The sequence below is a fragment of the Mycosarcoma maydis genome, chromosome 3 (genome assembly GCF_000328475.2).
Source record: "Mycosarcoma maydis chromosome 3, whole genome shotgun sequence".
NCBI lineage: Eukaryota > Fungi > Basidiomycota > Ustilaginomycetes > Ustilaginales > Mycosarcoma > Mycosarcoma maydis.
Window position 1 is genome coordinate 80651 of NC_026480.1, and position 26656 is coordinate 107306.

Below are 26656 nucleotides of genomic sequence, written 5' to 3' on the forward strand. Positions count from 1 at the left end.
AGTCACGAGTAACATACAATCTGTGAATTACACTACAGAGACACTCACGACTGATGACTGTGCGAGCATTCACGATCACTTGCTCCACAAAGAAAGAATGACCATGCATCATCATCCAACCTTGAACGTGAGAATGGAGATAGCCTGGACATAGTCACGAGTCACAAGGCCACGCTCGGATACAAGCAAGACGCGCACGGACTTGCCATATCAGAGGAAAAAGCGTGAAAGTCACAGTGACCCGACGCTACTTCCCCGCCGCTGTCATGTATAAAAGCTCAATTGTATCCTCCTAGCTCTATCGGCCATCGACAATTGCATCCGTCAAGTATCCGTCTGTCGTCAGCGTCTCCGCTCACGACACTGTTTGACACTCATCAACATTCTAGCCCATCCTCTGGTGCGTCTCCAAGCAGGCCTTTGTCATTCCTTATTGACTCGCTCCACGCTTAGGCCGCAACCGCTCTTCGTCGCTCCCAAGCCACTTTCTCGTCGTCTCTTGGCCAGCACCTCGATCTCTTATCTGGCAATGTCGTCTCAAGACAACTCGAAGAAGGACGGTTCGGCCGACTGGGCCAACAAAGACGGACACTACCGTCGTCAGGAATCCTCTTTCCGTACTACCATCGAAAAGGGCGGTAAGCACGAACCCGAGCTGGGACGCTACCATCTCGTCGTTGCGCTCGCTTGCCCCTGGGCACACCGTACGCTTATCGTGCGTAAGCTCAAGGGCATTGATCGCGTTCCCGATTTGCTTCCCGTTCACGTCGTCGACTCACTCCTCGGCAGCGAAGGTTGGAGCTTTGTGCCTTATGAAGAGCCTAAAGGCTACGGTGTTCCCGGTACCGGTATCAAGATCCCCGGTCACGAGAACAAGAAACGAATCCGAGACCTCTACCTCGCCGCTGACCCCAACTACTCGCAACGTTGCACTGTGCCCATCATCTGGGACAACAAGCTCAACACGATTGTCAACAACGAATCGAGCGAGGTGATTCGTAACCTCAACTACTGCTTTGACGATTTCATCCCCGAGGAGTTGCGAGGTGTCACTTTCTACCCGCAGCAACTCGCCAAGGAGATTGATGCATTCCACGAGTGGGTCTATCCAACCGTCAACAATGGTGTTTACAAATGTGGCTTCGCAACCACCCAAGCAGCGTACCAGTCCAACATCAAGCCGCTGTTCGACAGCCTCGATCGCATCGAAAAGATGTTGCAAGATGGCAGGACCTATCTGTACGCTGACAAGCTCACCGAGGCCGACATCAGGCTGTACACTACAATCGTTAGGTTCGACCCGGTTTACTATACCCACTTCAAATGCAACTATCGAACCATCAGAGATGGTTATCCCAACATCAACAGGTGGATGCAAAACCTCTACTGGAACAACCCGAGTTTCAAGGATACTACCGACTTCGATAGCATCAAGGCTCATTACTTCCAGAGCCATGTCAACATCAACCCACACCGAATCGTGCCAGAAGGGCCCGTACCGCATATTCTGCCGCTGGAAGACTGATTTCCCGTCGCTCGTTGTTTTTGGAAGCTGGTTGGTTTCTATCTTGAATCGGATGGTGCAAGTGCCAACTCGTGACTGTGCTTCGCGATTGTGGTTGTTCGCGTGTGTGTTTTATGCATCGTCTGCCTGATCTACGCCTGCTAGCCCCAACTCGACGGTCAGATCGGCCACGTGCCTCTCCCTCTTCTGGAGGATGTTGGCGTACCGGATGCTTGCCTTCAACTCGGTACATGCCAAGTTGATCAGTTTGTCTACACAGAAGAGCCGGCTGGTGAGACTGTGTGCTAGACCGTAGAACGAGCTGGCGCTGGTGGTGGCCAAGAGTTGCTTTTCGTAGAGCTTGAGAATGGCCATAGCTACGCGGAAGAGGATGACCATACCTTCGACGAACATGACGTCCCATACGCGGAAGAGTGTTTCGACCGGAAGACAGTCGGTATACAAGGACAGGAACCAGGCGAACGTTATAGCGGGCAGATCGACGCCCAATTGTGCCATGTGCGCGTGGAGCGCTGGCATGTGCTCTGAAACGAGCTCGATCAGCACTCGCTGGTCAGCTTGCGATACCAGAAGATGCGAAGTGTAGTATTCGCTAGGCAGGATCTTTTCGATCAGACAGACGAGCACCCAGAATGCTTCCTCTTCGGTCGCATGTGTGAGCAGAAGCGTGGCAGCCAGATTGTTCATACCTTGGCAGTAGCCCGTGCTGGGATTGTACCAGCTGAACGCGACCAGCAAGCGACGTAGTTTGGGTACTCCCTGCCCATCACCGCCAAAGTACACGTTGGTGGGCATCGTCCGATGAACGTCGAGATCGATCTGTGTGAGACAGTCATTGGTCTCACCTTGATGATCCGAAAGCAGCTCTTGGTAGCGTCCGGGTTCGGCAACATCGTTAGCGCCACTGCACTCGGCCCAGATGCGAGCACGGTAGCAGAGCGGGATGCCGGATTGGCATAACGACAGAAATTCGCGCCAGTCTTCCTTGCCGCTTTTTGAGTCGCCCATGCGGTTGACTCCTACCATGCCTGACGACCAGTCCTCTTCGGGTGCTTTCTCCGCCGAGCCAAACACCTTGGATCCATCTGTAGGAGCGCCGCCACCGAACAGCGTTCCAGCCAAGAGCGCCTTGGTCTTGGACGTCGAGCTCGTCATAGAAGCTTTGGCGACGTTGCCGTGAGCTCCGGTACCAGCATTTCCGTTGCTACTGCTGATGGCGTTGCCGGCACCGTTTGCGTCCGCCGATACCTGCAGACGCGCGCGTCTGCGCTCGAGAAAAGCATCCCACTGCTGTTTTTGCTCAACCTGCTGCGAGTCGTGCATGTCCTTGAGCTGCGTAAGCAGTCGTCGGACTGTATTCGAGATGGACGGCAGACCAACCTGCGCTGGACCCTCCGCTTTGACTGGACTGCTAGACCGCGAAGATGCATTGGATCGCGCACCGCATCGTCTTTTGGAAGGGCTCCCGCGAGACGGAGAGGGCGAAGGTTTCGAAACGGCGCTGACTGGTAGCACCTCGGCCTGCACGGGCCTGCTATCTGGCACGATCAACAGATTGCTGCGCCGTTTGGCGCGCTTAGCTTTGGTGCTGGCACTGTCGGCCACAGCGCCGTCGTCCGAAACAGAACCTTCAACGGCCGACGTTGCTGCCGTCGAAGGGGCCGGTGAAGTCGAGCGAGGGATAGGGTTCAATTGCACGTCGGCGTGGTCCACTTGCGGAGCAACGGGAACGGTACCCGGCAAATCAGGCTCGTCTTCGGACGAATCGGCCGTGTCAAGGTCCGGGTCATTTTTGTCATCCTCACTCTGGCTATCGGTGCCTCCACGTGCACGAATCCCCACCTTGATGCCAGTGAGGGTGGCCGGTGCTGGTGCGGAAGCTTTCCGCGCTTGACGCAGCAGGCGAATATCGGCATCGGTGGGATTGTAGATGAAGCCATAGCGGTCGGTGAGCACATCAAACTCTTCCTCTAGATCACTGTCTGGGTCCGATTCGTCAACGGGCCGGAGGACGATAGAAGAATCAGCTGCTGTCGATGTCGCCTGCGTGGCAGTCGCCAACGTGGCCTGATCGGTCATGTTGGTGAAGCCGGGGACGGGAGCTTTACCTCCGTAAACTTCAAATTCATCGCCAGAACTCTCTTCCTCGTCGAGCGTGCTGAGTCGAGCCGCGCGTTTCTTCTTGACGGAGACGGGAGAATCCGAGGCATCGGAGGAAGCTGCAGATGCAGTGCTGCTTGCAGGGGCCTCGCCCTTGTTGACTTGATGTTCTACTTCGTTGCTGCTGCTGGCAGAAATGCCGAGGTCGGCGACGCCCGATCTGCTTTTCCGAGCTTTAGTCCTTCGGCGAATCAGGGTGGGAGGCGTTGCCTCGTTGGGCAAGATAGGCTCCAGCTCGACAGCAGCGCTGGGAGGGCGTGGTGATGGAGCACCCATGATGACACTGCGCTCGGTCGCGGAAAGCGAGTGCGAAGGGTCAGCGCTGCGATCAAATTGGTAGGTATCTGGTAGACGTGTAACATTGGGCTGAGCTGCCGGAGGCGGCGTCTCGGGCGCAGGCGAGGATCGTGTGTAGCGGCCAAAAGCACGGGCGAACGTGGACGCGGAAGCTGCTTTGCTTGACCGGGATCCGCTCGCGGCACGCTTGTCAGCCACATCGGCGGCAGTAGAAGGAGCAGACACGGCAGCAGCCGACTGGGTCATCTCGCGTCGACCAGGGCTGGTCGCCTTGACCATGCTTTGAGCAGTGCTAGGAGCAGCTTTGCGAGATGCACCGCCCCCGGACCAAGGCAGCAATCCGCTCGCCCAGTCTCCAAGTCCTCCACCTATCGAGGTGCTGGAAGAGGTAGATCTGGCTCGAGTCGATGCAGCACTGGGCGACTTTGCTGTGTGAAGCAATTGAGGAGAAGAAGGAGGCTGTGAAGTTGACTTGATAGTGGTGGCGCGGTGATGAGACGAGGGGCTCGTGCTGATGCTGTCGGTGACAGATGTGGAAGACGACTTGAAGCTGCGAGCATCTGTATCTTTATCGGTTAGGGACGCAATAGAGATGGAAAGCGACTTGCCTCGCTGGCGTTTGGCTTGGGTTGCATCGACTGACGGAGCCGTCTTGTGTGATCGGATCGAAGGGCTGCGGTCTGGAGCCGAAGTTTCCGTGGTGCTGTGAATGCTAGCTGGCTTTAATGAGGGGGAGCGAGCGACGATTGACGTGTTGACAACGCCATCCAGATCATCGAGCATGGCCTCTTGCAGAGAGTCGGGAAGAGCTCGATCAGTTCGATCGGCAGGTGGCTCGATGCCTGCCTTCTCTCGAGCGATGGTTTGCTGCTGCTCGGCGATGCGTTTGCGTTTGAGCACTTCAGCGTCAAGAACGGGTGCTCGGAGCAGACTACGATTGATCTGGCCGGACTTGATGCCGTTCTCCAGACAGAGCGAGGTGAGAGCAGCTTCTCGTGACTCGCTTCGCTGCTGCAAGTGTTCAATCGCGTCTGCATGCTGACAACGTTCCTGGTCGGTTGCTGTGCGGAGCTTGTCGAGCTCGACGTGTGCTTCTGCCAGTGCACGCGAGAGCGCCTTTGTTAGCTGAATAGCGTACGATGACGCTTTGGTATCTCGACGACTGGAGAAGGTGGATGACTTGACCGGCGTGGATTCGTTTGGTTGCTGTGTGGTGAGCGGACGATGCGGCAGAGGACCCGAGAGGGCAGAGTCAAGGTCGCTATCACCGAGTCGATGAAGCTGTTGGAGCCAATCCAGAGGAAACTCAACCTCTCGCGCCATCTCATGAACTCGATTGTGGGTATTGGTGCCATTAGGAGTTGGGCTGCGCCGTCTGCGCGCTTCTAAAGGGGAGGAGGCACCGTCCCTGCGACTGGCACGTGAGCTCGGACGATCGACGTGATGCTTGGGCATCGGTGTCTGGTCTGGTGACGCAGCTGAAAGGGCATGCGACGAACGTGGATGTGAGGATCTGCCGGTCCTGTGCGCTGGGAGCTCGCGACCGAATAAGCGAGGTGACGAGGGCACAGGACCGCCAAAGAGTGAATCATCTGGCAAGGAAGTCTCGTCCGCATCGTCAAACTGAAGATCATAGCTGCTAACGCGACTGGTGCGTGGAATGTAGGAAGTGGATGTGTGAGTATCGTCAGCGGTAGAGACGACGGTACGTGAATAAAAAACGTCGTCGTCGATGGGAGCAGGACGATGAACGCCATTTGCTGAGGAAGACGACGACGAAGACGGAGCAGCGCTGTCATTGTAGGAATTGGTGCGGCTGGCTGAGCGTCTATGAAGCGTGACATGGGGTTCAGCACTGTAGTCGACTTGCGGTGCTTTCCTCTGGCCCCAAACGGGCCGATTGACCAGCGAGGCAGGCCCGGGCGATTTGGTCGGTGACTCTCCGGCAAAGAGCGGGTGAGCTTGCGCCAGGCTGGATCCTCGAGCTGGCGAAGTCATGTTGGATGCCACCGTCGATGCTCAGAGCGACTGAGCAGTGGGGCCGACAGGTCTATAAGCCTCAATCGATGTGCTATGACCGTCCTGTAGGGTATTCCGAGCTGGTACCAGAGCGAGTGACAGGGAGAGGTACCATGGACAAGGTTGCGCACGTTTGGTAGCTCTGTTTCCGGCTCGACGATATGACCGGGGCGTGATTTGGCGCTATAGGAGATGATGACGAGTGTCGACCGGACGAGTCGAGCAAGTGATGCCTTTCGATGTGCAACACAATGTCGCTGTTGTGGTTGAGAGTAACAAGCTGAGGGTGCACAAATTCACGATTCACGATTCACGATTGTGGCAGAAGCACAACACGGAACTCGTAAAGAGCCAACTTATGTTAACTTAGTTAGTGTTGGTTTCCAACTGTGCGCATCGCGTCGGCTGTCGGGTTTGGCCCGCTTAGTTGTGGCGCGTGGAGCTGGCTGGTTTGGAACCGATCGGGCTAACCCGATTGAGCTCAGCTCGAGGCTGATTTCGAGATTTGAGATTTGAGGCTTTTGGACCCTCGCTTTCTCTCTCGGTCTTGGCGGTCACATTCGTGATTCTTGGAAGGTTACAGTATTCGTCCTACCACCATCACCCCCTCTTCCTCACGCGTTTGAGCACCGCAGACATGGCGCCCTCTGTCGTTCCGCAGTCCGCGGCGGGTGGTGCCGCTTTGCAGGCTTCCGCCGACGATCAGCTCACAATCGAGATGCTCGGCGCAGGCCAAGAGGTCGGTCGCTCCTGCTGCGTCCTCAAGTATAGGGGCAAGACCATCGTCTGTGACACGGGCGTTCATCCTGCCTTCACCGGAATTGCTGCACTTCCCTTCATTGACGAACTTGACTGGTCGACTGTCGATGCCATTCTCATCACACACTTCCATCTTGACCATGCCGCCGCTCTCACCTACATCATGGAAAAGACCAATTTCCGCGACGGCCACGGCAAAGTCTACATGACGCATCCCACCAAAGCCGTCTACCGCTTCCTTATGTCTGACTTTGTTCGGATCAGTAATGCGGGCAACGACGACAACCTGTTTGACGAAAACGAGATGCTGGCTTCGTGGCGCCAGATCGAGGCTGTTGATTTTCACCAGGACGTCTCGATCGCCGGTGGTCTCCGCTTCACCTCCTATCATGCAGGCCACGTTCTGGGTGCATGCATGTTCCTCATCGAGATCGCAGGCCTTCGCATCCTGTACACGGGCGACTTTAGCCGCGAGGAGGATCGGCACCTCGTCCAAGCTGAAATCCCGCCCGTCAAGCCCGACGTTCTCATCTGCGAATCCACCTATGGTACACAGACCCACGAACCACGCCTCGACAAGGAGCATAGATTCACCTCCCAGATCCACCACATCATCAAGCGAGGAGGCCGTGTTCTCTTGCCTGTCTTTGTGCTTGGCAGAGCTCAAGAGCTGCTCCTGCTTTTGGACGAGTACTGGGCTGCCCACCCTGAGCTGCACAGCGTACCCATCTACTATGCATCTGCTCTCGCCAAAAAGTGCATCTCGGTCTATCAAACCTACATTCACACTATGAACGATCATATCCGCACTCGATTCAATCGCCGCGACAACCCTTTTGTCTTTAAGCATATCTCTAACCTGCGGTCGCTCGAAAAGTTCGAGGACCGCGGCCCTTGCGTCATGATGGCCTCTCCCGGTTTCATGCAGTCTGGTGTATCGCGCGAGCTTCTCGAGAGATGGGCCCCCGACAAGCGCAATGGTCTCATCGTATCAGGATACTCGGTAGAAGGTACCATGGCGCGCAATATTCTCAACGAGCCCGACGAGATCATCGGTATCAACGGCCAAAAGATCCCACGCCGTATGTCGGTCGACTACATTTCCTTCTCCGCGCATGTCGACTTTGCCCAAAACTCGCGCTTCATTGACGAGATCAAAGCGCAACATATCGTGCTTGTTCATGGAGAGCAGAACAATATGTCCAAGCTTCGAGCCGCCTTGCAAGCGCGCTTCACAGCCCGCGGCTCGGACGTCAAAATCCACACACCACGTAACTGCGAGCCGCTTGTTCTCCAGTTCCGGGCACAACGCACTGCCAAGGCGATCGGCACCATTGCAGCTAAACCGCCTGCCCAAGGCGACATTGTTGATGGCCTGCTCATCAGCAAGGACTTCGCCTACACCATCCTCGACCCCAAGGATCTGACCGATTTCACCGGCCTCTCGACGAGCACGATCGTTCAGCGCCAGAGAGTGGCTCTTGCCGTGAGCTGGGAAATGGTGCGCTGGCACTTGCAGGGCATGTACGGACGACTCCAGGAAGGCGTTGATGCAGAAGAAGGCTTGCGTACGCTGCGCATCATGGGTGCAGTAGATGTACGACAGAGCGCACGCCACGAATTGCTCGTAGAATGGGTTAGCAGCATCGCCAATGACATGGTCGCAGACAGTATTGTAGCGCTCCTCCTTGGCATTGATAGTGCACCTTCGAGCGTCAAGATGACCATGCACAACCACCATCACCATCATCATCATCATCATCATCACCACCCAGGCGATGCAAAGGCAGAAGAAACGGACGATGACGCAGAAGCGACAACAGAAGACGAAGAGGCGCGGACACCGACCGAAAGCGCGGCGAATTTGCCTATGCATCCGTTCTCGGAGGCGGCATTGGTGGCAGAGAGCGAGGTGAGAGCCAAGGCTGCGACGGACGAGGCGGTGCATCGCGACGCTTATCAGCTCGCCAAAATGGAGCACATGGCTGCATTCCTCGAGGCGCATTTCGGTCAAGTCGAGGAGCTGGTTATTCCCGAAGCACCGATCAGCGAAGAGATTGAAGAATCGGTGCCCAAGGTCAAGGTCGAAACCGAAAGAGAAGCCGAAAAGGACGAAGCAGGGGACGAAAGCATGTCAACGTTGCAGCCGGAGCCAGACTCTGTCACAGACGTCGACAAGCCCGAGCTCGCCCCGCCAGCAGAACAAGCCACTGCCTCACCTCCGATCTCGATCGCCTCCCTTTTCGACGGAGAAGCACGTTCAGCACTGCGAGTCTTTCTTGACGAGGCAGAAGCCGTGATTGACGTCGAGAACCTCGTCATCCTCGCTTCCTCTGAGTCATTCCGCGCACGTGTCCAGCACCTGTGCACGCTGGCATTGCGATCCTTCACCTCACTATCGGATGCTTTCTACCTTCCTCAGCAGATGGGCACCTCTCTGTTCCAGGGTAAACATAGCCAGCTAGCGACCATCCCCGAATTTGGCGAAGAGAGACCATCAAAGATGGTTCGTTCTTCATGATGTGTCATCAGCTTTTTGTATTTGTATTCTCCCCAGAAAAGATGGTTAACATTATCTCACAATGGTGGTGCCTTCCAAAACAGAGGGTATAGCGAGCGTGCACGTGGTTCAATACGCATGGCATGGATGTGAACAGGAGTAGATGCCGAGGTTGTGAAAGGTACAAATACAGGTAGGCACGGACGTGAAGTGATTCTGGGCGGACATGATTGGGAGAGCAAATGTCGTTGCAGCTACAGGTTTTCGGATTAGAGACCCTCTTCTTTCAGACGGAGTGCTCGTGCAGGTTCCTCGATCTGTATCACGCGCCAATCGGACAGCAGTTCCAGTGACATGGAAGAGTGAAATCAGCTCTCTTTTCTCTACATGCCGAGAGGTTTCTTTCCGCTTCTCTAAAAGCGCAACGTACCTTCTTGACTAGATCGGACAACCTCGTTTTGGAAGCAATGTGATCCAGAACAAGTTTCTGCTTGTTCTTGTATGTGATTTCAATCTTTTGCTGTACCGCGTTTGGCACTGTCTTGGTCGTGACATCTGGTAGATCCATTCCTGGCATCGGTGGTTTGGTGGGAAGACGGGCGAGAAGCAACCGCATGGAACGAGAAGCTTGAGACGTGCTCAGTGGCGCAAACTCGAACGACATGGCTGTGATATGTTTGAGTGATGCTGGTGCGATCGACATCTTGTGAGACGGAGATGTGTTGTCGAAAGGCAGGGAACGAACGTTGAAGGTGTATTGAAGAGGGATAAAACCAAAGGAAAAGCACCACAATCGTGAATGCTTTCCAGAAGAAAAAGCTCCATGTCTAAACTTCGGAAGTCGGGCAAGAAAACGTCGCTGGTTCGTTGATCGAGGAGCTCCATTCGTGATTCGTGACTCAAACCGTGAACGTATTTTACTTCGTTCCAAACTCACCTTGCTTTCACCGGCACAACTCAGACTTCAACATCACATCATTGGCTTATGGTCCACCCATGGTGATTCTCCCCAGGCCAATCGGATTTACCGGCGACTCTGGCGTTCTTAACCTGCCGAGCACCAACCTTTCTCTGCTTGTGCCGCCGAATAGCACCACGACAAATTGCTGCTATCAATTTGGCCTGACAGAGCTCCCTCTAAAAGCACAAGCAAGCATCGATAATGGTCTTTTCGATGTACTCAGCCGTCTATTCACCCTTTCACAGCTTCTTGCCGTACCCACACTTTTCGGCAGAGGCGACGGTCAAGTATGGACACATTCCGAACAGCAGTATCCAGCCTTGTTGCGATGGAAAGAGCAGAGAGTTCCCTCCCTCTTGGCCCAACTATCTGAATCACTGCAGCAGCTCAACAAAAGCAACGCATCATCTGCGTCTGGCGCAACCTCACAGACCGTACACCTCGTACTTGGCCACGTAGTTTGCGCTGTCGCACGTTATCTTCCTCTGTCTCCCACATTCATCGACCCTGGATCTACTGCGCCTCCCACAGCACCGCACCAAGACGGCTGGATCAGCGAAGCATCATCGACTCAAGCTCGTGTTATCCTCTCGGGCTTGCATTCGCAGCATCCACCTTCAACCTCCGCCATCGCGCCAGCCCTGCTGTCAGATTACATCAAGCCCATCATTCGCGAGGCCGCATCCTCCTCTTCCGCATCCATCAGTTCCGTCAACCCGCAGACGGGTCGCAAGAATCCTCCTGCAGCAGGATCCCAATTCATCTCGCCTTTGGATACAAACTTGGGCCAGCATCGTTTTCAAAGTGCGGGTGAAGACGGGGATGCCTCGAATCTGGTACCACGAAAATTTGGTGCTCAGCTGTCGAACGAAGTGCTCGAGAAGGTCGGCCTGGAGGCGAGCTTTGGAACAGGGGAGGCATGCGACGATCGAAATGAAGCTTTGGGATGCGTGAACGTGCTGGCTTGGTGTTTGGATCATTTGCAGCTGGAAGTGGAATCGGATTGGGTGGACGCTTGGCCGTTGGTGGTGCCTGCGTTGTTGACATTATTGGAGCATCCACAACCGCGATTCAGATTGCAAGGGAGTTGGCTGGTTCACCGACTACTCTCACGACCCAGTCGATCAGAACATGTAACAGAAGATATGGTCGAAGCGGATCCCTCTGCCGTTCGGAGGCGAGAGAACGTCGTCGGCAAGATGCTCATCCGCACCGGCATCGGCAGCCTACTGGAACGTGGCTTGCACGTCAACCTCACCTATGTTCACGATGCAGAATACGCACCTGCGCTTCTCTATCATTCCATTGGTTCTCTTCGACAGCTGATCCTATTGACCACCCATCGTATCGCATACCGCGACCCTTCTGAACCGCTTCTTGCTCCACCTTTGATCGCACCAAGCGAGATCAAGAATACAGCATCGATCGACGATCGAAACGACTGTGGCAGACGTCGGATGGAGGCGCTGTTTCGCTTGGTTTCCGAGTCGATTTTGTCCACCTGGTCATATCTCCCGCTGCCACCAGCGAGCACGCGTTTAGGTCGAGCATTGGTCGACGTCACTTGCTCAGCATACATGATGCTCGCAGACGATCTTTGCCCACCACTGCCGTTCAAGAGCCTCGGTGGCAGCGCAAGGTTCTTGGACGTCTCGATCGATTGGATCTTCCGCAGTTGGCTATCCCACCTCACCTTGGACCACATGGATCAACTCAGCATCACCATCAAAGTGATACGCCTTGCGAGTCGTCTACTCTTCTGCAACGCTAGCGAGGCTGAGCCAGAGATCGGCACATCGACTCGATTCCTTGCACTCATTCTATCCTCCACTGCAAAATGCTACATCTCTTCGCTGGAATCTCGCCTTCGAACGCGTTCTCACACCGCGACAGCAGCAAGCGCATTGTTGTCGCAATTGGATGAATCTCTAGCCACGTTCTTGGAGACCTTGTCGAGATCCAACGCGTCAGTTGCATCGCGGTGGGCACAGTTGGTCAAGCTAGACCAACGATTGGAAGCGCTACTGCCTTCCTCGATGTCATCCTGAAAGACTTCTCTTCTTTCGTGCCTTTCTTTGTCATCATTGCACGTTGGATGCTCAGTCGCATCGCACACTTGTTCAATCATCATCCATCCATCCATCTAAGTTACCATGCAGATAATTCGTGTTTCGAAGCCAAAATTGCATTCTGAAGGACGCGCATGTAAAAGGTGACGGCACTAGACAGATCTAAGGAGAGCAAAGCTCACATACGTTCCAATGGAGTAATGGTAAGCAAACGCAGAGCCGAACCAAGGACGTCCTTGCAGCAACGGAAGACAAATAGTCGAGCCAGCGCCAAATCCTTCTCTTGGCCTTTGACCAACAAAAACTCCCAGCAGCTCGAGATGAGATGCGTCAACCTGAACGCGTACGTGACGATGGTCGATGGTTGATGGTCCTTCATCGCGGCTTTGACGGTATCGGGCCATTGAGCGATGAGCATGACCAAGTCCCTAGCCTTGGGCTCCGAGATGAGGTCCAGGTTGATGCTCGACAAGTCCAGATCGGCGGTGGCTAGCTCAAGACCGTCCGAGTCCTTGGCCTTACGCTCAACCGAGCAGAGACGTACGTGGTTGTACTGCAAATAAGGACCCGTGTCACCTTCAAAGCTGAGCATGCGACTCCAGTCAAAGTTGTAGTTGTTGATACGCTTCGACGACATATCTTGGATCTTGACGGCGGTCATACCGACGATATCGGCGGTCCTTTCCGGGTCCTCCACTTGCGCGTATTTGGCTTCGTTGGCCTTCATGACCTCGTGCATCTTGTCTCGCGTCTCATCTAGGATGTTGTCGAGGAAAACAACGGTTCCCTTTCGCGTTGACATGCCCAAGATCATGCCGAAGTTGATATGCTGCAAACGGGAGGTCTCCTTTTGCGCCCATGGGTAGCCCATCAGCTCAAGCACTTTGAAGAACTGCGCCAGATGCAGGTCCTGTTGAGAGGCAACAACGTAGATCATCTTGTCAAAACCGTTACCGTCGAAGGACTTGTCGAATCGTTGGGCGGCTTCGGCAATGTCTCGGGTGATATAGAGCGGAGTACCATCTTTTCGCTCGATCACCGCCTTCTCGAGTTTGTATTGAGTCAAGTCGGCCAATGTAGCACCATTATCTTCGCGAGTGACAAAATCGCACGTTCGCAGCTGTTCGAGCGACCTGGCGATGTTCTCCTTCTTGACCTGCGACTCTCCCGAGTAGACATCAAATTGAATGTTGAGTCGGTCGTACACTTCGATGTACTTCTTGATGGAAAGGTCGCGGAATTTTTGCCAGAGAGCAAGACACTCTTCATCGCCGTCTTCCATACCCTTAAAGTATCGTCGAGCCTCGTCATGAATGGCTTCACCCTTGCCGTCCTCTTTTACGCTGGCCAGATGGTTGATTCGTACATAGACATCGAAAAGTGTGTTAACAGCATCATCTTGCAGCTTTTGCTCGTCACCAAACATTTTCCAGCCGACAGCAAGAAGACCGAATTGCTTGCCCCAGTCGCCGAGGTAGTTGTACTTTTGCACGTTCCATGCATTGGCCTTGTACAGGTTGGAGAGGAAAGCACCAATGATGGTTGATCGCAAGTGACCGGCGTGGAAAGGCTTAGCGATGTTGGGCGATGAAAACTCAACGATGATGTTTTTGCCCTCACCATCCCGGTTGGTACCGTAGCTTGGCTGGGTGTTGCCATTGTCGTCACGAGGGGCGCCATAGCCGTGAGTCATGACGTGAACCGTCTGCAGGGTGAGCTTGATCATGGTCTTGTCGTTCAAAAAGTAGTGGAGGAAGGGACCCTTGGCCTCGACCTTGGAGAGGAACTCGTTGGGTTGGAAGGCAGCGGCGGCTTTCTCCGAGATCTCCTGTGGCTTACCAGGAAGCCTGAATCGAGGCACAGCAACAGTGTAGTCGCCTACTTTGCCCGTTCCAACTGCAGCGAGAGCGGCATCGATGTCGACCCCGAGCGATGAGGAGACATGCTGTGCGATGGCGATACGGAAGCTGTCGAGGGGGGCTCGTTTGGTGTCGGTGCCTGCCAAGTTGGGCATCTGGGGCAGCTCAGAGAGGAAAGGAGCGCCGTTAAAGGATGCCGGCGAGGGCACGAGGGCGACGTCCGCAGAAGCCATGGTGGAGGTTGAGAAGCAATAAGAGGTGGTGTTGGCTGTTAAAGCTGGCTTGTTGAAGGTATATCTAAGAGAGACTCGTGATGCTACTAAGCAAGAAGCAAAACTACGGGCACGGAAGCGCGGTAAGGTAGAAGCCAGTCGTCGAGGGATGAATGCGATAATGGTGCCAGAGAAACGCCCGAGTAACGGCGAGTGCAGTTGTGTCTGTCGTATATATGTAGATGCGTGAGGAAGAGAGGAATGTCAAAGTCGAGTCAGACGTCGGTGGCGGATGTCGACTGAAAGGAGGGTGATCGTCGTAAGGTAGCAGCACACTGTCCAGGCTAGTCACGAGTGTCTGCATCAACTTAGCGAGGCTCGTGCAACTTTGACAGTCACGAATGACGAGTCGTGAGTTTGCTCCAAATTTTTTTGCCTCTTCTTCTCATCAGTCACGAGTCACGAGAGTCACGAGTCACGAGTGTGGGTCGTGAGTATGACTCATCGCCGATGCACTGACGTGAACCGATTGGCGAGTCCCCACCCGATTTCAAAATCAAAAAAGAACTCACGTGATCTGGCTGCTTTGTTCGTTTTCGTACGCGTCACATTCCATCGTGAATGGAGAGCACAACACGATGTCGAAATGGACAATTTCCGTGTGAGAAATTCGAAAAATCGAGAGAATCACGAATTAATGCCGTCACAAAAACCGGTGCAATAAAGGAAGCGAGAAGCGACTGACTCGTGACTTGATTGACTAATGTCACGATTCGATTAACTGACTCGCGACTGTGAGTCTCGTACAACACAACACACACGTCAGAACACGACCCTGTCGTACAGTCAGCTCTGTTACAGGCTTGAGCTGCGACCAAGCGCTCCCTCCTGCCATCATCGCCATCATCATCATCATCATCATCATCATCATCATCATCATCATCATCATCATCATCATCATCATCATCATTACCACCATCCACGACAGGATTAGAGTCGCAGCCGTTGCCATCTACCCATCAGATAGCCCGGATCATACCCCAGACTCGCTAACGTTCAACCTTGGACTCCAACAACGCCATTGGCCATCACACAATTATAAAACCGTCTAGCACCATCTGACAAGCAAAGCATCCACCTCCGCTACCCTGTCTTATTAGCCATCCACCATGGTCGTCCAACGTACACCACCTCAGGTACGCAGATCACCGCGCAAGGGCAGCGTCGTGCCATCCGAGGCTCCGGTGACATCCCAACCACAAGAGACTAGCAGAATCGTCTCTTCCACACCGTCGACCTCATCGCGGATTGAGCCATCAACACCTGTACCACATACGGCCGCTTCCGATTTCCCCAGTCTTGATCAGATGGCCGCCGTCTCCAAGGAGCAGCGTTCTGTCACGCGCCCAAGCGCCAACCGTGCTGCTTTTGCCGCCTCCTTCCCCGCTACCAGCCTTGCCCAAGTGCCAAGCTCGCTTCCGCGGCCCACAGCTCCGGTACGCACCATCCGTATGGATGAATCCAGCGACGATAATCAGCGCGCGCGTGCAGCGCGTAGCTCGCTCACCAACGGCGCCCTCCAAAGGGTCCGTCAAGAGGCGGGCGACGAGACGCCCCTCGGCGTGTCTCAGGCTAGAGCATCGCGTCAGGCACTAGCTGCTACGGCTTCGGCATCAGCATCATCCTCCAAAGCAAACAGATCGCTACTTGCGGATAACAGTGGAGACAGCACTGCCCAGCTTGTTCCGGGACGTCGCGATGCCGCACTCAACCCCCTTCTCGCTAACATCGACGTCGAGAACCCGCAAATGCCCAGTCTCGTACATTCTACTGTGCTGCCCAGATCGACAGCTCTACAGTCTACGCAGTCAAATGCACAAAGTGTTGCACCGTCAACGATTGATGCCGCCGACGCTGCTGCTGCTGCTGCTGCTGCTACTGCCCCCTCCGATAGCTCAATCGCGTCGCAAGCTTCCATCTTTGGTACCGCCAATCGTCGCAACGGGCGCGATCAACCCGTCGGTGCAGCTAGTGCAGGCACCGCGTATGACTTTAGCAAGTATCTCGACGGCGAGCTTGATCCTTTCAACCGTGCTTCGCGTGCTGATCCGCGCCGCGAATCGCGTCCATTGCCAGCTCTGCGGCATAACAATGTGAACGAGGATGCTGTTGCTGCTGCTGCTGACACATCCGGGGATACCACTGCGCGCGGAGGTCTAGCTGCATCTGCCAAAGATGTCCTGGCCAAAACACCCATCGAATCGACTCCACTACCCAACCGAGTGAAAACAGTAGCGGCAGCAGCGGCCACAACACCACGTATGAGTCCCCATGTCGGCCCAAGCGTCTCAAGCCGCAAACTCGCGCATCTTTCCTCGCTCGCCAACGGGCACATTGCACTTGCTTCCAGCAACTCTGTCCAGTCTGCCGCTGTCGATGATACTTCCACGGTCTCGCTTGCCGCCGCGTACAACCGCTTCGACCCTTCCGCACGCACAGATCGCATTCAAACCATGGAGCTTGGCGAGCTGCGCAAGAAGGCCACGGCGCTCTCACTCGATCTGGCTGCTGCGCAAGACGCTCTTGCCTCGGCAAAGGAGGAAACAGAAGGCTGGGCATCCGAATGCACCGGGCTACAGGAGCAGATTGCCACACTTAAAGCCACACACGGTGCTGCTAGCGAACGCGAAGCCCGTGCACGCAACGAGCTGCAGGTGCGCCTCAACCAGTACAAGATCGAAGCCGACGACCGTGCATGGAAGCTACTCGCGCAGCGCCGACAAGCGTGGCTGATCGACGTCGCGTTGCAGCATGCCAAGAACGAGGCCACGTATCATGAAGGCAGATATCACGCCACAGAGGCAGAGCTCGAAGGTCAGAAGGATGAACTCCGCATCCGTCTCATGCTCGAGAAGAAACGCGCTGATCTGCTGGCTTTGCACGTCAAGGCGGCACTTCGTGACGGAGCACGTCTCAAGAAACGGCTCGGCGTCAAGTCTGCTGCGTTGCACGACTTGCAATCCGAAAACCAGAGGTTGGAGGATGAGCTGGAAGACGCGCGCCATTCACAACGCTCAACGGGGCATACTAGTGACAAGAGTGAGATGAAAGCTCTCAAAAAGCAGCTTGAAGAGGCACAAGCCGAGATAGAGACTCTCAACGAACGAGATGCCATGATGGCTGAAACGCGTAAGAAGTGGAAAGCGGAGCGAAGGCAGCTGATGGCTCAGGTAGAAGAGCTTTCTTCTGCAGCAGCTGCTCCCATCGCCAAGGCCGCAGAAGCACCGAAACCATTCAAGTCGACCAAATCGCTTGTCTCGAGCGCCGCCACCGCCACCGCCGCCGCTGCTGCTGCTCACATGCTGCCACCTTCCTCGCCGGTCTATGCCAGGAAGAAGAAGCCCATGCAGGGCGCATCCGAGCTCGAACCGCCCTCCGAAGCCGAGGAAGTCTATCAACGGTTTACTGCTGCGACCACGACTACGACTGCTCACAAAGCAAGCAGCGCGAGCGCTAGCAAGACGAGTGATCCTCTTGTGCCATTCGCCCGGATTTCGGGCAAGACTGCTTCCGCAGCAACTAAGAATGCAGTCAAGCCGACAACGAAACCCGCCGCTGCGACATCCAAGACAAAGTCGAGCAAGAACTGGCGTGACGATGTGGCCATCACTGACTCGTCTGAAGAGTCGGACCTGGATGCTGACGATGGCGCGAAGCGAAAGGGCAGAGCAAGCAAGCCAAAATCGAGCAGTACGGCAGCGACCAAGCGAGGCAGTACCAAATTGAGCTCCGGCATAGGCGCAGGTGCACGCAGGAACAAAGCGTCCATGCCGATCGAATACGACGATCAAACCGCCGATCCGTCAGCGACGCCCATCATCCGATCCACGAAACGCACTGCACAAGAGAGCGAGGACGATGATGGCGCACTGCTCGACTCAAGTGTGCTTGGTTCCAAGTTCGGACGCGATCGCACCAACCTTGTGGCACCACTCGCGCAGAAGTCGAAACTTACCGGTGGTCTCAAACCGATGGTCGCTTGCACAGCAAACGGCGCGACAGATGCTGGTGTGGGCAAGAAGAAAAAACGCAAGTTGCTGGGAGGCGGCGGCGCGGCAGGAGCGATGCAGTGGAGTGACGCAGGTGGGCTGGCGCCTAACTTTGATATCCCGCTCGAACTATCGCCTATCAAGGGACCTAGCAAGGGTAATGCGGGGGGAGCGGCTGCTTTCCTGACCGGATTCGGGATGCCTGCTCGGAACCCGTTAGCTTGATTGATCGTAGTCGTGAGTGAGGTCATGGCATACAATATGCCGTTTTCCATGTCTCAATGTCGTTCATCGTCGTTCATGTCGGGCAAGGTGCTTTCTGCCTGTGTCAGTCTGTGGAACACGCACCGAGGCACTCGCTCTATTCACGTGCATTTGTGTCCTACAGTTGTGAGTGATGATGTTTTTCGTTCAACTTTCTCGCTTTGACATGTGAGTAAATCTGTCCTCACAGCCAGATTGATGCGGTGTAAGTGCTCAGTGGCTGCATCGTTCATTGAGAGGAAAATGCGTTTGCAAAAGGTCATACCGGACTAGGACAGTCCGGCCACGGATCGGAGTGGTGGATCAAATTGACCAAGTGCGTTGGGTCTGCATGTCGGTGCGGAGGGAAGAACATGCTCCAATTGTTGAATTGGTGTTGGTGCTCTTCTGGAACGGTAAGGTTGGTCGAGTTTGGCGTCGAAGAGAGTTGTGTTTGCTCTTGCTGTGCGGTGTAATGGTTTTGCTGAAGAACCCTGGACCACCAACCTTCCTTTGTTGAGGTGATCGCTTTGCGACTAATGGGACTCCAGATTTCATCAGCTTGGTCTGATCGACTTTCGACCAGTTCACCCTCACCCACGCTCGCATTGACGAGCATCACCCTCACGCGCTCGTCGCCGATCCGATTTACCGCGCCAGCGATCGTCTTTGTGCGTTCAAATCGTCGCGTCCTCGACCCAGCAGTGGCGGCATCGAACACGATCCGAATCAGCAGCGTCTCGAGGCGGGGCGATTCAGACGCAGACAGGATGCGACGCAGCATGTGTTCCAGCTTGTCGTCATCCAGCAGATGCCCCGGGTACAAGGTGAGCGTGATCAGGCGTAGTGTGCGGATCGACGATAGGAGTGGTTGGATAAAAGCTTCCAGTGTGGCTGTGCAGATGTGATAGGCGTAGATTTCTCGGCGACGAGCGTGATTGTGCAAAGTGAACCAAGTCGGTGATGCAGACATGGGTGGCGGTGAATCGAGCGCGATGTTGACGACGCTCGACTGCAAGGAATCGCCACTTGTCACAGCGTCTTGGTGATCAGACGAAGCATTTGCTAAGGCAGTCAATCGTTCCTGAGCATCTTGCATATCCCAAGGATCCAAATCACCCTCTGAAGGACCGATGGGACTTTCAGTGCCGCCCTGACTTGAACCTGTACCATTCATTGCACAGGAGCTGGCTTGACTCCTGCTTCTTCCGGGAGACGATCGGCGCGGACGTGAATACAAGGTCTGCCATGCAGGCTCATGCGGATGACTATGGCTCGCATCCCAGCTCGTCGACGATGCTTGATGTGATGATCGCCTGAGTGTCGATGGACGTGGCGTCGTTGGACGATATCCGAAGCTCGTCGTTGTGTGAGATGGCAAGGATCGTGCCATCGCGCTCGACTGTTGCCACAGTGGGACCGGTTGATCCTGGTCGGTCGCATCGTCGCTCTCGCTGCTACTGCTTCGATCAGGATCACTGACCTCTTCGAGCAGCTCTTCTTCGGCCCAGTACACACTGACACTTCGATACTTTCTCTCCCTTTCTGCGCGCTCGCTCGTCTTCTTGGCCTTGTTTCTGGACGCATAGGCATGTCCAACAACGAACCCACCCGGACACTCTTCATACCATGCTGCTTGACGCAATCTCCACTCGACCGGATCGATGCTTGTGCCAGCGTGTCTCTGCAATGCTGAGACATTGCCGAACCAGCCGTTCTGCACTTTGTTCAGCCATTTGTCCGCGGTTTCTGATCGGAAGAAGGCGAGTCCGGCGCGCGTCGAGTCGAGCGTGAGTGTGCGAAGCAACAATGGATGTGCAACGGAAAAGAAGAATTTCGAGACGAGCAGGAGCGACGATGTCGAGCACCAGTCAGAAGTGGAGGATGACGCGAGAGGTGTGGTGAAACAAGAGGTGTTTGCGGCGGAAGCGGGCGCGATCGTGCGCGGAGAAGGCGTGGAGGTGATGATGACGAGTTCGATTATGTAGGCTAGGATCTCTGCTGGCAACGTCGTACGAGGTAGTAGGTCGGACATGACTCTGACATCTCTATCACCGATTAGCGAGGTACCAACTGGAGCCACGCTGAGACGGTGGTAGTCAAGTGATGAGAGACTCACATTCAACACGAGAGACGACGCCGTATAGATGCGGTTGGCGACCATAAGCGTGGGTGGAGAAATACGCCGATCCAACGCCGGCGCCGCGTGGCCGTTATCTGATAGGCGGAACACGCCGCACTTCCCAAAATCTGAGTCTGAATCACTCATCGCTCCCACCAAAACGAAACGTCCCACGTCGCGCCTGAATCACGAATCACGAATAAAGTCGTGAATCACGAATCACGCGTATCACGAATCACGAATCACGAATCACGAATCGTGAATCGTGAATCGTGAATGTAGCTCCAACCAGTCATGAGTCACGTACGGGTTGCATCACAAGCGTCTAGTCCACCCGGAATCACGAATGTGTTTTCGCACACTGACGACTTGACACGGTGAAGTTAACTTTGGTCAATTCGTGATTCGTGTCGTGATTCAGGGTTCAGCTACCAATCACAGAATGCCTGTCCGAATTCGTCCTTGGTTCGCATTAGCCAAAGCGCCGTGGCTGGATGACTCGACAGTTACAAATTCGAGCTCTGAAACCTGTACGCCAGCGGCAGAGCAGCTGGGTTGTCCGTTGTACTCAGCAGGTTCACTACGTCCTTGTATGTTTTTGCATACTTGTCCCAATGTTTGTGAAACTTGGCGACGAATTCCACTGTCGCCTCCTGCAGTGCCGGTTCCGGGACCGATCGCTTGTCGCCACCGGCCTCCTTCCACCTCTGCGTCTCCAACCGCATCTGATCCTGAAACCGCGTCCGGTTTTCTACAAACACACTGATCACATTTGTCAGCTGCGAGTGCAGTTCCAGGTAGCGCAGATCGGTAAACATCAACTCTTTGCGAGTCGTGTTGAGAAACGCAAAGTGATCCTTCATCAGCTGATCCACCGTCTTGACGTTGCTCAGTTTGCGTTGCAGTTCCAGGTAGTTCGGTTCGACTACCTCCATCATCTGAAACGCTAGCAGTTGCTGGACGAAGAACGCCATTCTCCAACGAAGCATGAACAGCTTCTGCTTCCATTTCTCCAACGCCGGGTGTGTACGCTGCTTCCACAGCGGGTTCGAAGAGTGATCCAGCCACAACTCTGAGAGCGATCGCTCCAGCGTCTTGAGATGCAACAGTCCGCGAGAGACGAACTGGTATCGAAGGATGTTTTTCCGACTGATCACCAGCGACACGGGAAACTTGACAGCTACGTCGAATTGCAAAAGCGTCACGGCCGATACCAACGTCTCCTTAGCAGAGGATCCGGCGGCAGACGCTGCCGCTGCCGCTGCAGCTGCATTCGCCTGTGCGAGCTTGGTGGCCTCGATCCCGCCTTTGGTCTCAGCAATGCGTTTGAGCTGATCGTAAGCTCCCTCGGAGGCCAGTACGATGCGCACGTCTTCGCGGAACGGATCCTCAAACCCAACGGTGCTGCTCGAGCCTAGAACTGCACCGAGGTGCGTTTGCAACCGCTGCTGCACTGTTTCCCTGGTCTTGCTAGGGGAGACCTTTTTCACCAGCTCATGTGCCGACTGTTCCAAGAACGACGAGAGGAAGTCCGACTCGGAGAAGAAGAAAAAGTGCTTAAGCGATCGCAGACGCTCGAGAATTTGCTGATCACCGAGTAGAAGCTTGAGCAGCGCCGAATTGGCACGTTGGTAAGCGCCCTCGATACGGCGGAAGAAGGATTCGTCGTTCATAACCACCGTCAAGCTCGACGCTGCCGATGTGCGTAATTTGGCACCAACGTCGCTGCCAGTTTCTACCTTATCTGGGTCGGGCGGCACTTCAAGCCCACATTCGCGAATCACATTGAGGTACTTTCCGGCCAACAGGATCTTGTGCTTCCACGGCTCGAGAAACGACGGAATCTTGGCACCACCCGTGAGGATACCTCTGGGGTTCTCCTCTTCGTCTTCCAGCTCGGCATCTAGATCGAGTCCGAGCTGACGTTGACGTTCGCGCTTCGCCAAAGTGGTTTCGTCGCGCAACGTATAGCGTGTTTCCCAGTACTCGTCGGTCGGGTCTGACTCGAGAGCAGCGCGAGTGACTTTAGCATCTTCCATAACCATAAACTCTTCGTACGTGTCCGAAAGGTCGCCAGTGGTGATCCACTTGATGAGTGTCTGTGCGTACGGCTGAGATGCGCGCTGGAAGAGCGTGGTGAAAAGCGTGCGAGCTTTCGGATCGCCGCTCATCCGCGTGATACGGTCCCAGAGCATCGAGAGTACCTCGCCACCTTTAGCGATACCACCTTCGACACCTTGATCGTCGGGGTCATCGAGCCCAAGCAGCGCACGACGCTCGCGTTCCAGTGCCGAGGTACCGCTGATCTCTGACCCACCGTCGCCGTCCGAAGAGTCGTCGTCGTCATCGTCTTCATCAAAGAGATCGGCGTGCGAGATGCCGACGATCTCATCGGTCAATGCGCGGACCACGGCGAGAGTACGTGCAGTCTCCTGAACCCACATGAACAACTTCTGCAGGCTGAACGAGGTGGAAGAAGCCATTTGATGCTCGAGCTGCACCACGAGAAGCTCATAGTCATGCAGCAGGTCGCGGATAGCAGCGCAAAGGGCATGATTCACGGTGCCGAACTCGAGGCCAGAGTCAGTCTCGATAAAGGCGTAGATGGCGGTGTAGTCGGTGGCAAGCGGAAGGATGCGATCGACGAGGTCACGAAGCGGAGCATCAAGCGCCGGGTCGATGGTGAATTGAGCGCCTCGCAGACGATGTGCCACGTTTTCCGGATCGTAGGTGGATGCGTAGGCAATGTACTGGCCTTCGATGCCCAAGAGCACATAGAGAAGATCCTCTAGGATGAGCGCCTCTTGCAAGTCTCGGTCTACGAGTGTGAGCGCAACAAAGGCCAAGTCGTCGCTGTCTGCTGTTGCTGTTGCTGTTGCTGTAGTAGCCGAGTCCGATTGGGGCGCAGCTTGGCGTACTGTTGGAGCCGCAGCTGTCGACAATGCTGGAAGCTGATTGGACGATCCAGCCTGTTCAGACTGCGGGTGATACCTTTGCGAAGGTGCTCGTGCTTCTGTTGCAACGGCTCCAGTCATTGACGTCACGGTTCCTGATGCAGCACGGGAAGAAGCAGCGTTGTTGGCCGACGAGACGGTGCGTGTCTTTGCTTTGCGTGGTGTAGGCTGCGGCACTCTTCTGTTGAGCGGATTGAAGACGAAGCTTCCTTCGTTGAGGAATGAGTCGACGGGGGCGATCCCTTTTCCTTTCAGAGATTTAGCTGCGGCAGCAGCGAGAGCAGCTCCATCGGGACCTTTGCCCGCTCCCTGCGTGAGGCCTCTCGAGACAGGAACCTTTCCGAAACGACGGAGATGGTATTCTGTTGTCGACTTTTGCTCGGGCGCGTTGGTAGCATTGTCATCCGCTTCGCCAATGACGTAGGACGCTGTTGTGCGATGTCCACCTTCTCCCAACTCGGGAATTCCTTCTATGCGATTTGAGGCGGCAGCCAAGGGCTCGTTGGCATCCGAGGTACGCCAGGATGCCATTACGGATTGACCTGTCGACTTTTCGACTGATGAGAGACGTTTCGACATCTGAAATGCGCAGTCGCCGACAAAAAATAAAGAGGATATAGGTCAGATTGGGATCATGTATAGGTACTTTCTCAGGTGACTGCAGTACTCACCTTGTCGAAAGCCTTTGCGCTGAGATTGAGATGGTTCCTTTTGCGCATCGACCGACCGACCGGAGTGGCTGGTACCACGGGCGGCCTTGAGCCGCTGGATGTGCGCGCGCTTGACATGATGGGTTCGCGTCTCACGAGGACCTAGAGCAGACGGTGGTAGTCGTCGTAAGCTCGCGTGATGATGCAAGTAGCAGAAGTGCTGTGGCGCGGGTGCAATGAGGTGGATAGGATCGGTGATAGCCTAGCGGAAAGATGGAGTGCGATGAAAGGGTGACTGCTAAGGGTATAGGCGGTTGCAGAAGGACGTGGTGATGACGATTCGTCCCGGATGACATTCACGAATTACAAATCGTGAAGCTGATGGTACGAATTGTGAATCACGAATTTCGGAACGAGGAACGAGGCACGAGGCACGAGGCACGAGGTGTTGGTTGTCAGTCACGAGCCGTGAGCCGTGAGCCGTGAGCCGTGAGTCGTGAGTCGTGAGTCGTGAGTGTGAGTCGTGAGTGGTTCTGGTTCGCTCGCATTTTCGAAATGTTAACACGTTCAACGAGCGCGACGCGACTGGCGAAAGTCGTGAGTAGAGTGAGTCACGAGTGTAGCGAAACTTGGCTCACGTCTCACGTCGTATGTCTGCAATCGTGGATGGAATTGGAATTTGGTTCTACTCACGACTCTGGGACTCGTGACTTTTTTGGACCCTTGATTGAACATCGCAATCGTGAATTTGCGCTTTCAAGCTGCGTAGAAAGCTGAAGCTGCCACACTCACGACTTTTCACGTTTTGGTCGGATCTTGGCAACTTGCTCTGCTCTGTGCAACAAGCTCAATCTTGCCATCCACCATCTTTCTCTCAGCTTCAAGCAAGTGTGGTTGGAACTAGTATCACATTCATCCGCAGGTGCGCATGTCAGACATGTCGTTGCCATCCGATAGCGAGCTGGTGGAACAAGTCCGCTTGATCCTTGTCAAGGCTTATGAGACAGTCAGTGTCGGGTAAGCTTCTTGCTCCATCCCCTGCGTCCTATCGCACCATTCGTGATTCTCGTCCCCGTACTCAATCTTTCTTGTTCGATCTTGCATCGACAGACAGCATACCAAGCGCAAAATACGAGAAATCCTCACCGACCATTTTGGCGTCGATCTGAATTGCATAAAAAAGAAGCTTTACCGCATCATCGAGGAGCAGAACGAAATTGTGAGCGCCGAGTTCGACGTTCGAGACGACTATGTACCTCATACACATTCCGATGTCAAAGCCGACGTATTTTCCAAGCCGAAATCCTCTTTGAGAACCGAGGACGATCGAGACCGGTCTGCTAATGTCGGATCGAAACGCAATCAGCCCTCGTCTGACGTCGAACAAGACAACACGAAACACGATGCCGAGCCTGACAAGGTCATTGCTGCCATTGCTGCTGCTGCTGCTGCTGCTGCTGCTGCTTCTGGCACTGCAAGACCAGAAAGTGGCTACATGAGCCAAGAATTCAGCGAGCTGGAAGACGACGCGCCGCAGTTGCGCAAGAAAGCCAGAAGGACCACCTCGAAATCAGCAGCATCGACGAAGCGAAACGCCACCGCTTCATCCAGCAAAGCCGGCAGCGGTGAAGCCGAGCAACGTCTCGCACGACTGAAAAAGCTCGTTACGGAATGCGGAGTACGCAAGCAGTGGAAGAAGCTATACCTCGACGCTGGTGTTTCGGAGTCCGATCTTCGTGGCCAGTGCAACATCGTCCAAGGTGTGCTGAAAGACCTAGGTATGACAGGCAAAGGGTCTCTGGAGCAGGCCAAGAAGATACGAGCGCAACGAGAGTTTGCAGACGAGCTGGCCGCATTGCAAGAAAATCAAGTCTTGCACAGCGCGCGCCGGCAAAGCAGCACTCGACGTGGCCCAACTCACACCCTCACCAACGCCAACAACGCCCAAAATTCATCATCTCAATCCACCAACTTGCAACACCACTCCTCGTTCAAGAAAATCTCCCGTAAAATTCCCCTCTCCGACTCAGACGACAGCCAAGACCATCCTCCAGCACAAACTGTAAGCCCACACATCAACCTCCATCTTTCCCCTCCACACCAATCACGAATCTTGACACTCACATCTTCCTTATCCTTCCCTACCGCACCTCGCAGAAAGCCTTTAAATCATCCCTCGCAAGCTTCGCCGCCGACCTCAACTCTGACTAGCATTGGCGCGCAGCGCACCTCTCGCCGTTTGTGCTCTAACACCAAACTTTCCAAACACGCACTCAT

The 26656-nt window shown here is 54.8% G+C and overlaps 10 protein-coding genes across 10 annotated transcripts; 5 read left to right on the top strand and 5 right to left on the bottom strand.

Annotated features, from left to right (window-relative positions):
- Nucleotides 1–529: 529 nt before the first annotated feature.
- On the top strand, nucleotides 530–1525 carry UMAG_11662 (uncharacterized protein; the record flags this gene model as incomplete). Its single annotated transcript, XM_011389757.1, has 1 exon — nucleotides 530–1525. One exon carries the CDS (start codon nucleotides 530–532, stop codon nucleotides 1523–1525), a length of 996 nt encoding a protein of 331 aa, XP_011388059.1.
- A 111-nt stretch (nucleotides 1526–1636) lies between these two features.
- Nucleotides 1637–5980, bottom strand: UMAG_01469 (uncharacterized protein; the record flags this gene model as incomplete). Its single annotated transcript, XM_011389229.1, has 1 exon — nucleotides 1637–5980. One exon carries the CDS (start codon nucleotides 5978–5980, stop codon nucleotides 1637–1639), a length of 4344 nt encoding a protein of 1447 aa, XP_011387531.1.
- A 658-nt stretch (nucleotides 5981–6638) lies between these two features.
- UMAG_01470 (uncharacterized protein) lies at nucleotides 6639–9281 on the top strand (the record flags this gene model as incomplete). Its single annotated transcript, XM_011389230.1, has 1 exon — nucleotides 6639–9281. The coding sequence occupies one exon, from the start codon at nucleotides 6639–6641 to the stop codon at nucleotides 9279–9281; it is 2643 nt and encodes an 880-aa protein (XP_011387532.1).
- Nucleotides 9282–9529: 248 nt separating this feature from the next.
- Nucleotides 9530–9963, bottom strand: UMAG_12140 (uncharacterized protein; the record flags this gene model as incomplete). The annotated part of the gene is made up of 2 exons (XM_011389818.1): nucleotides 9530–9577; nucleotides 9691–9963. 2 exons carry the CDS (start codon nucleotides 9961–9963, stop codon nucleotides 9530–9532), a joined length of 321 nt encoding a protein of 106 aa, XP_011388120.1.
- A 293-nt stretch (nucleotides 9964–10256) lies between these two features.
- Nucleotides 10257–12269, top strand: UMAG_11663 (uncharacterized protein; the record flags this gene model as incomplete). Its single annotated transcript, XM_011389758.1, has 1 exon — nucleotides 10257–12269. The coding sequence occupies one exon, from the start codon at nucleotides 10257–10259 to the stop codon at nucleotides 12267–12269; it is 2013 nt and encodes a 670-aa protein (XP_011388060.1).
- Nucleotides 12270–12468: 199 nt separating this feature from the next.
- UMAG_15040 (putative arginyl-tRNA synthetase) lies at nucleotides 12469–14382 on the bottom strand (the record flags this gene model as incomplete). The annotated part of the gene is made up of 1 exon (XM_011389840.1): nucleotides 12469–14382. The coding sequence occupies one exon, from the start codon at nucleotides 14380–14382 to the stop codon at nucleotides 12469–12471; it is 1914 nt and encodes a 637-aa protein (XP_011388142.1).
- Nucleotides 14383–15530: 1148 nt separating this feature from the next.
- On the top strand, nucleotides 15531–18635 carry UMAG_12141 (uncharacterized protein; the record flags this gene model as incomplete). The annotated part of the gene is made up of 1 exon (XM_011389819.1): nucleotides 15531–18635. The coding sequence occupies one exon, from the start codon at nucleotides 15531–15533 to the stop codon at nucleotides 18633–18635; it is 3105 nt and encodes a 1034-aa protein (XP_011388121.1).
- A 298-nt stretch (nucleotides 18636–18933) lies between these two features.
- UMAG_11815 (uncharacterized protein) lies at nucleotides 18934–20688 on the bottom strand (the record flags this gene model as incomplete). The annotated part of the gene is made up of 1 exon (XM_011389791.1): nucleotides 18934–20688. One exon carries the CDS (start codon nucleotides 20686–20688, stop codon nucleotides 18934–18936), a length of 1755 nt encoding a protein of 584 aa, XP_011388093.1.
- A 593-nt stretch (nucleotides 20689–21281) lies between these two features.
- UMAG_11816 (uncharacterized protein) lies at nucleotides 21282–24517 on the bottom strand (the record flags this gene model as incomplete). Its single annotated transcript, XM_011389792.1, has 2 exons — nucleotides 21282–24308; nucleotides 24401–24517. The coding sequence occupies 2 exons, from the start codon at nucleotides 24515–24517 to the stop codon at nucleotides 21282–21284; spliced, it is 3144 nt and encodes a 1047-aa protein (XP_011388094.1).
- Nucleotides 24518–25316: 799 nt separating this feature from the next.
- Nucleotides 25317–26590, top strand: UMAG_01475 (uncharacterized protein; the record flags this gene model as incomplete). Its single annotated transcript, XM_011389231.1, has 3 exons — nucleotides 25317–25396; nucleotides 25490–26441; nucleotides 26537–26590. The coding sequence occupies 3 exons, from the start codon at nucleotides 25317–25319 to the stop codon at nucleotides 26588–26590; spliced, it is 1086 nt and encodes a 361-aa protein (XP_011387533.1).
- Nucleotides 26591–26656: the final 66 nt, after the last annotated feature.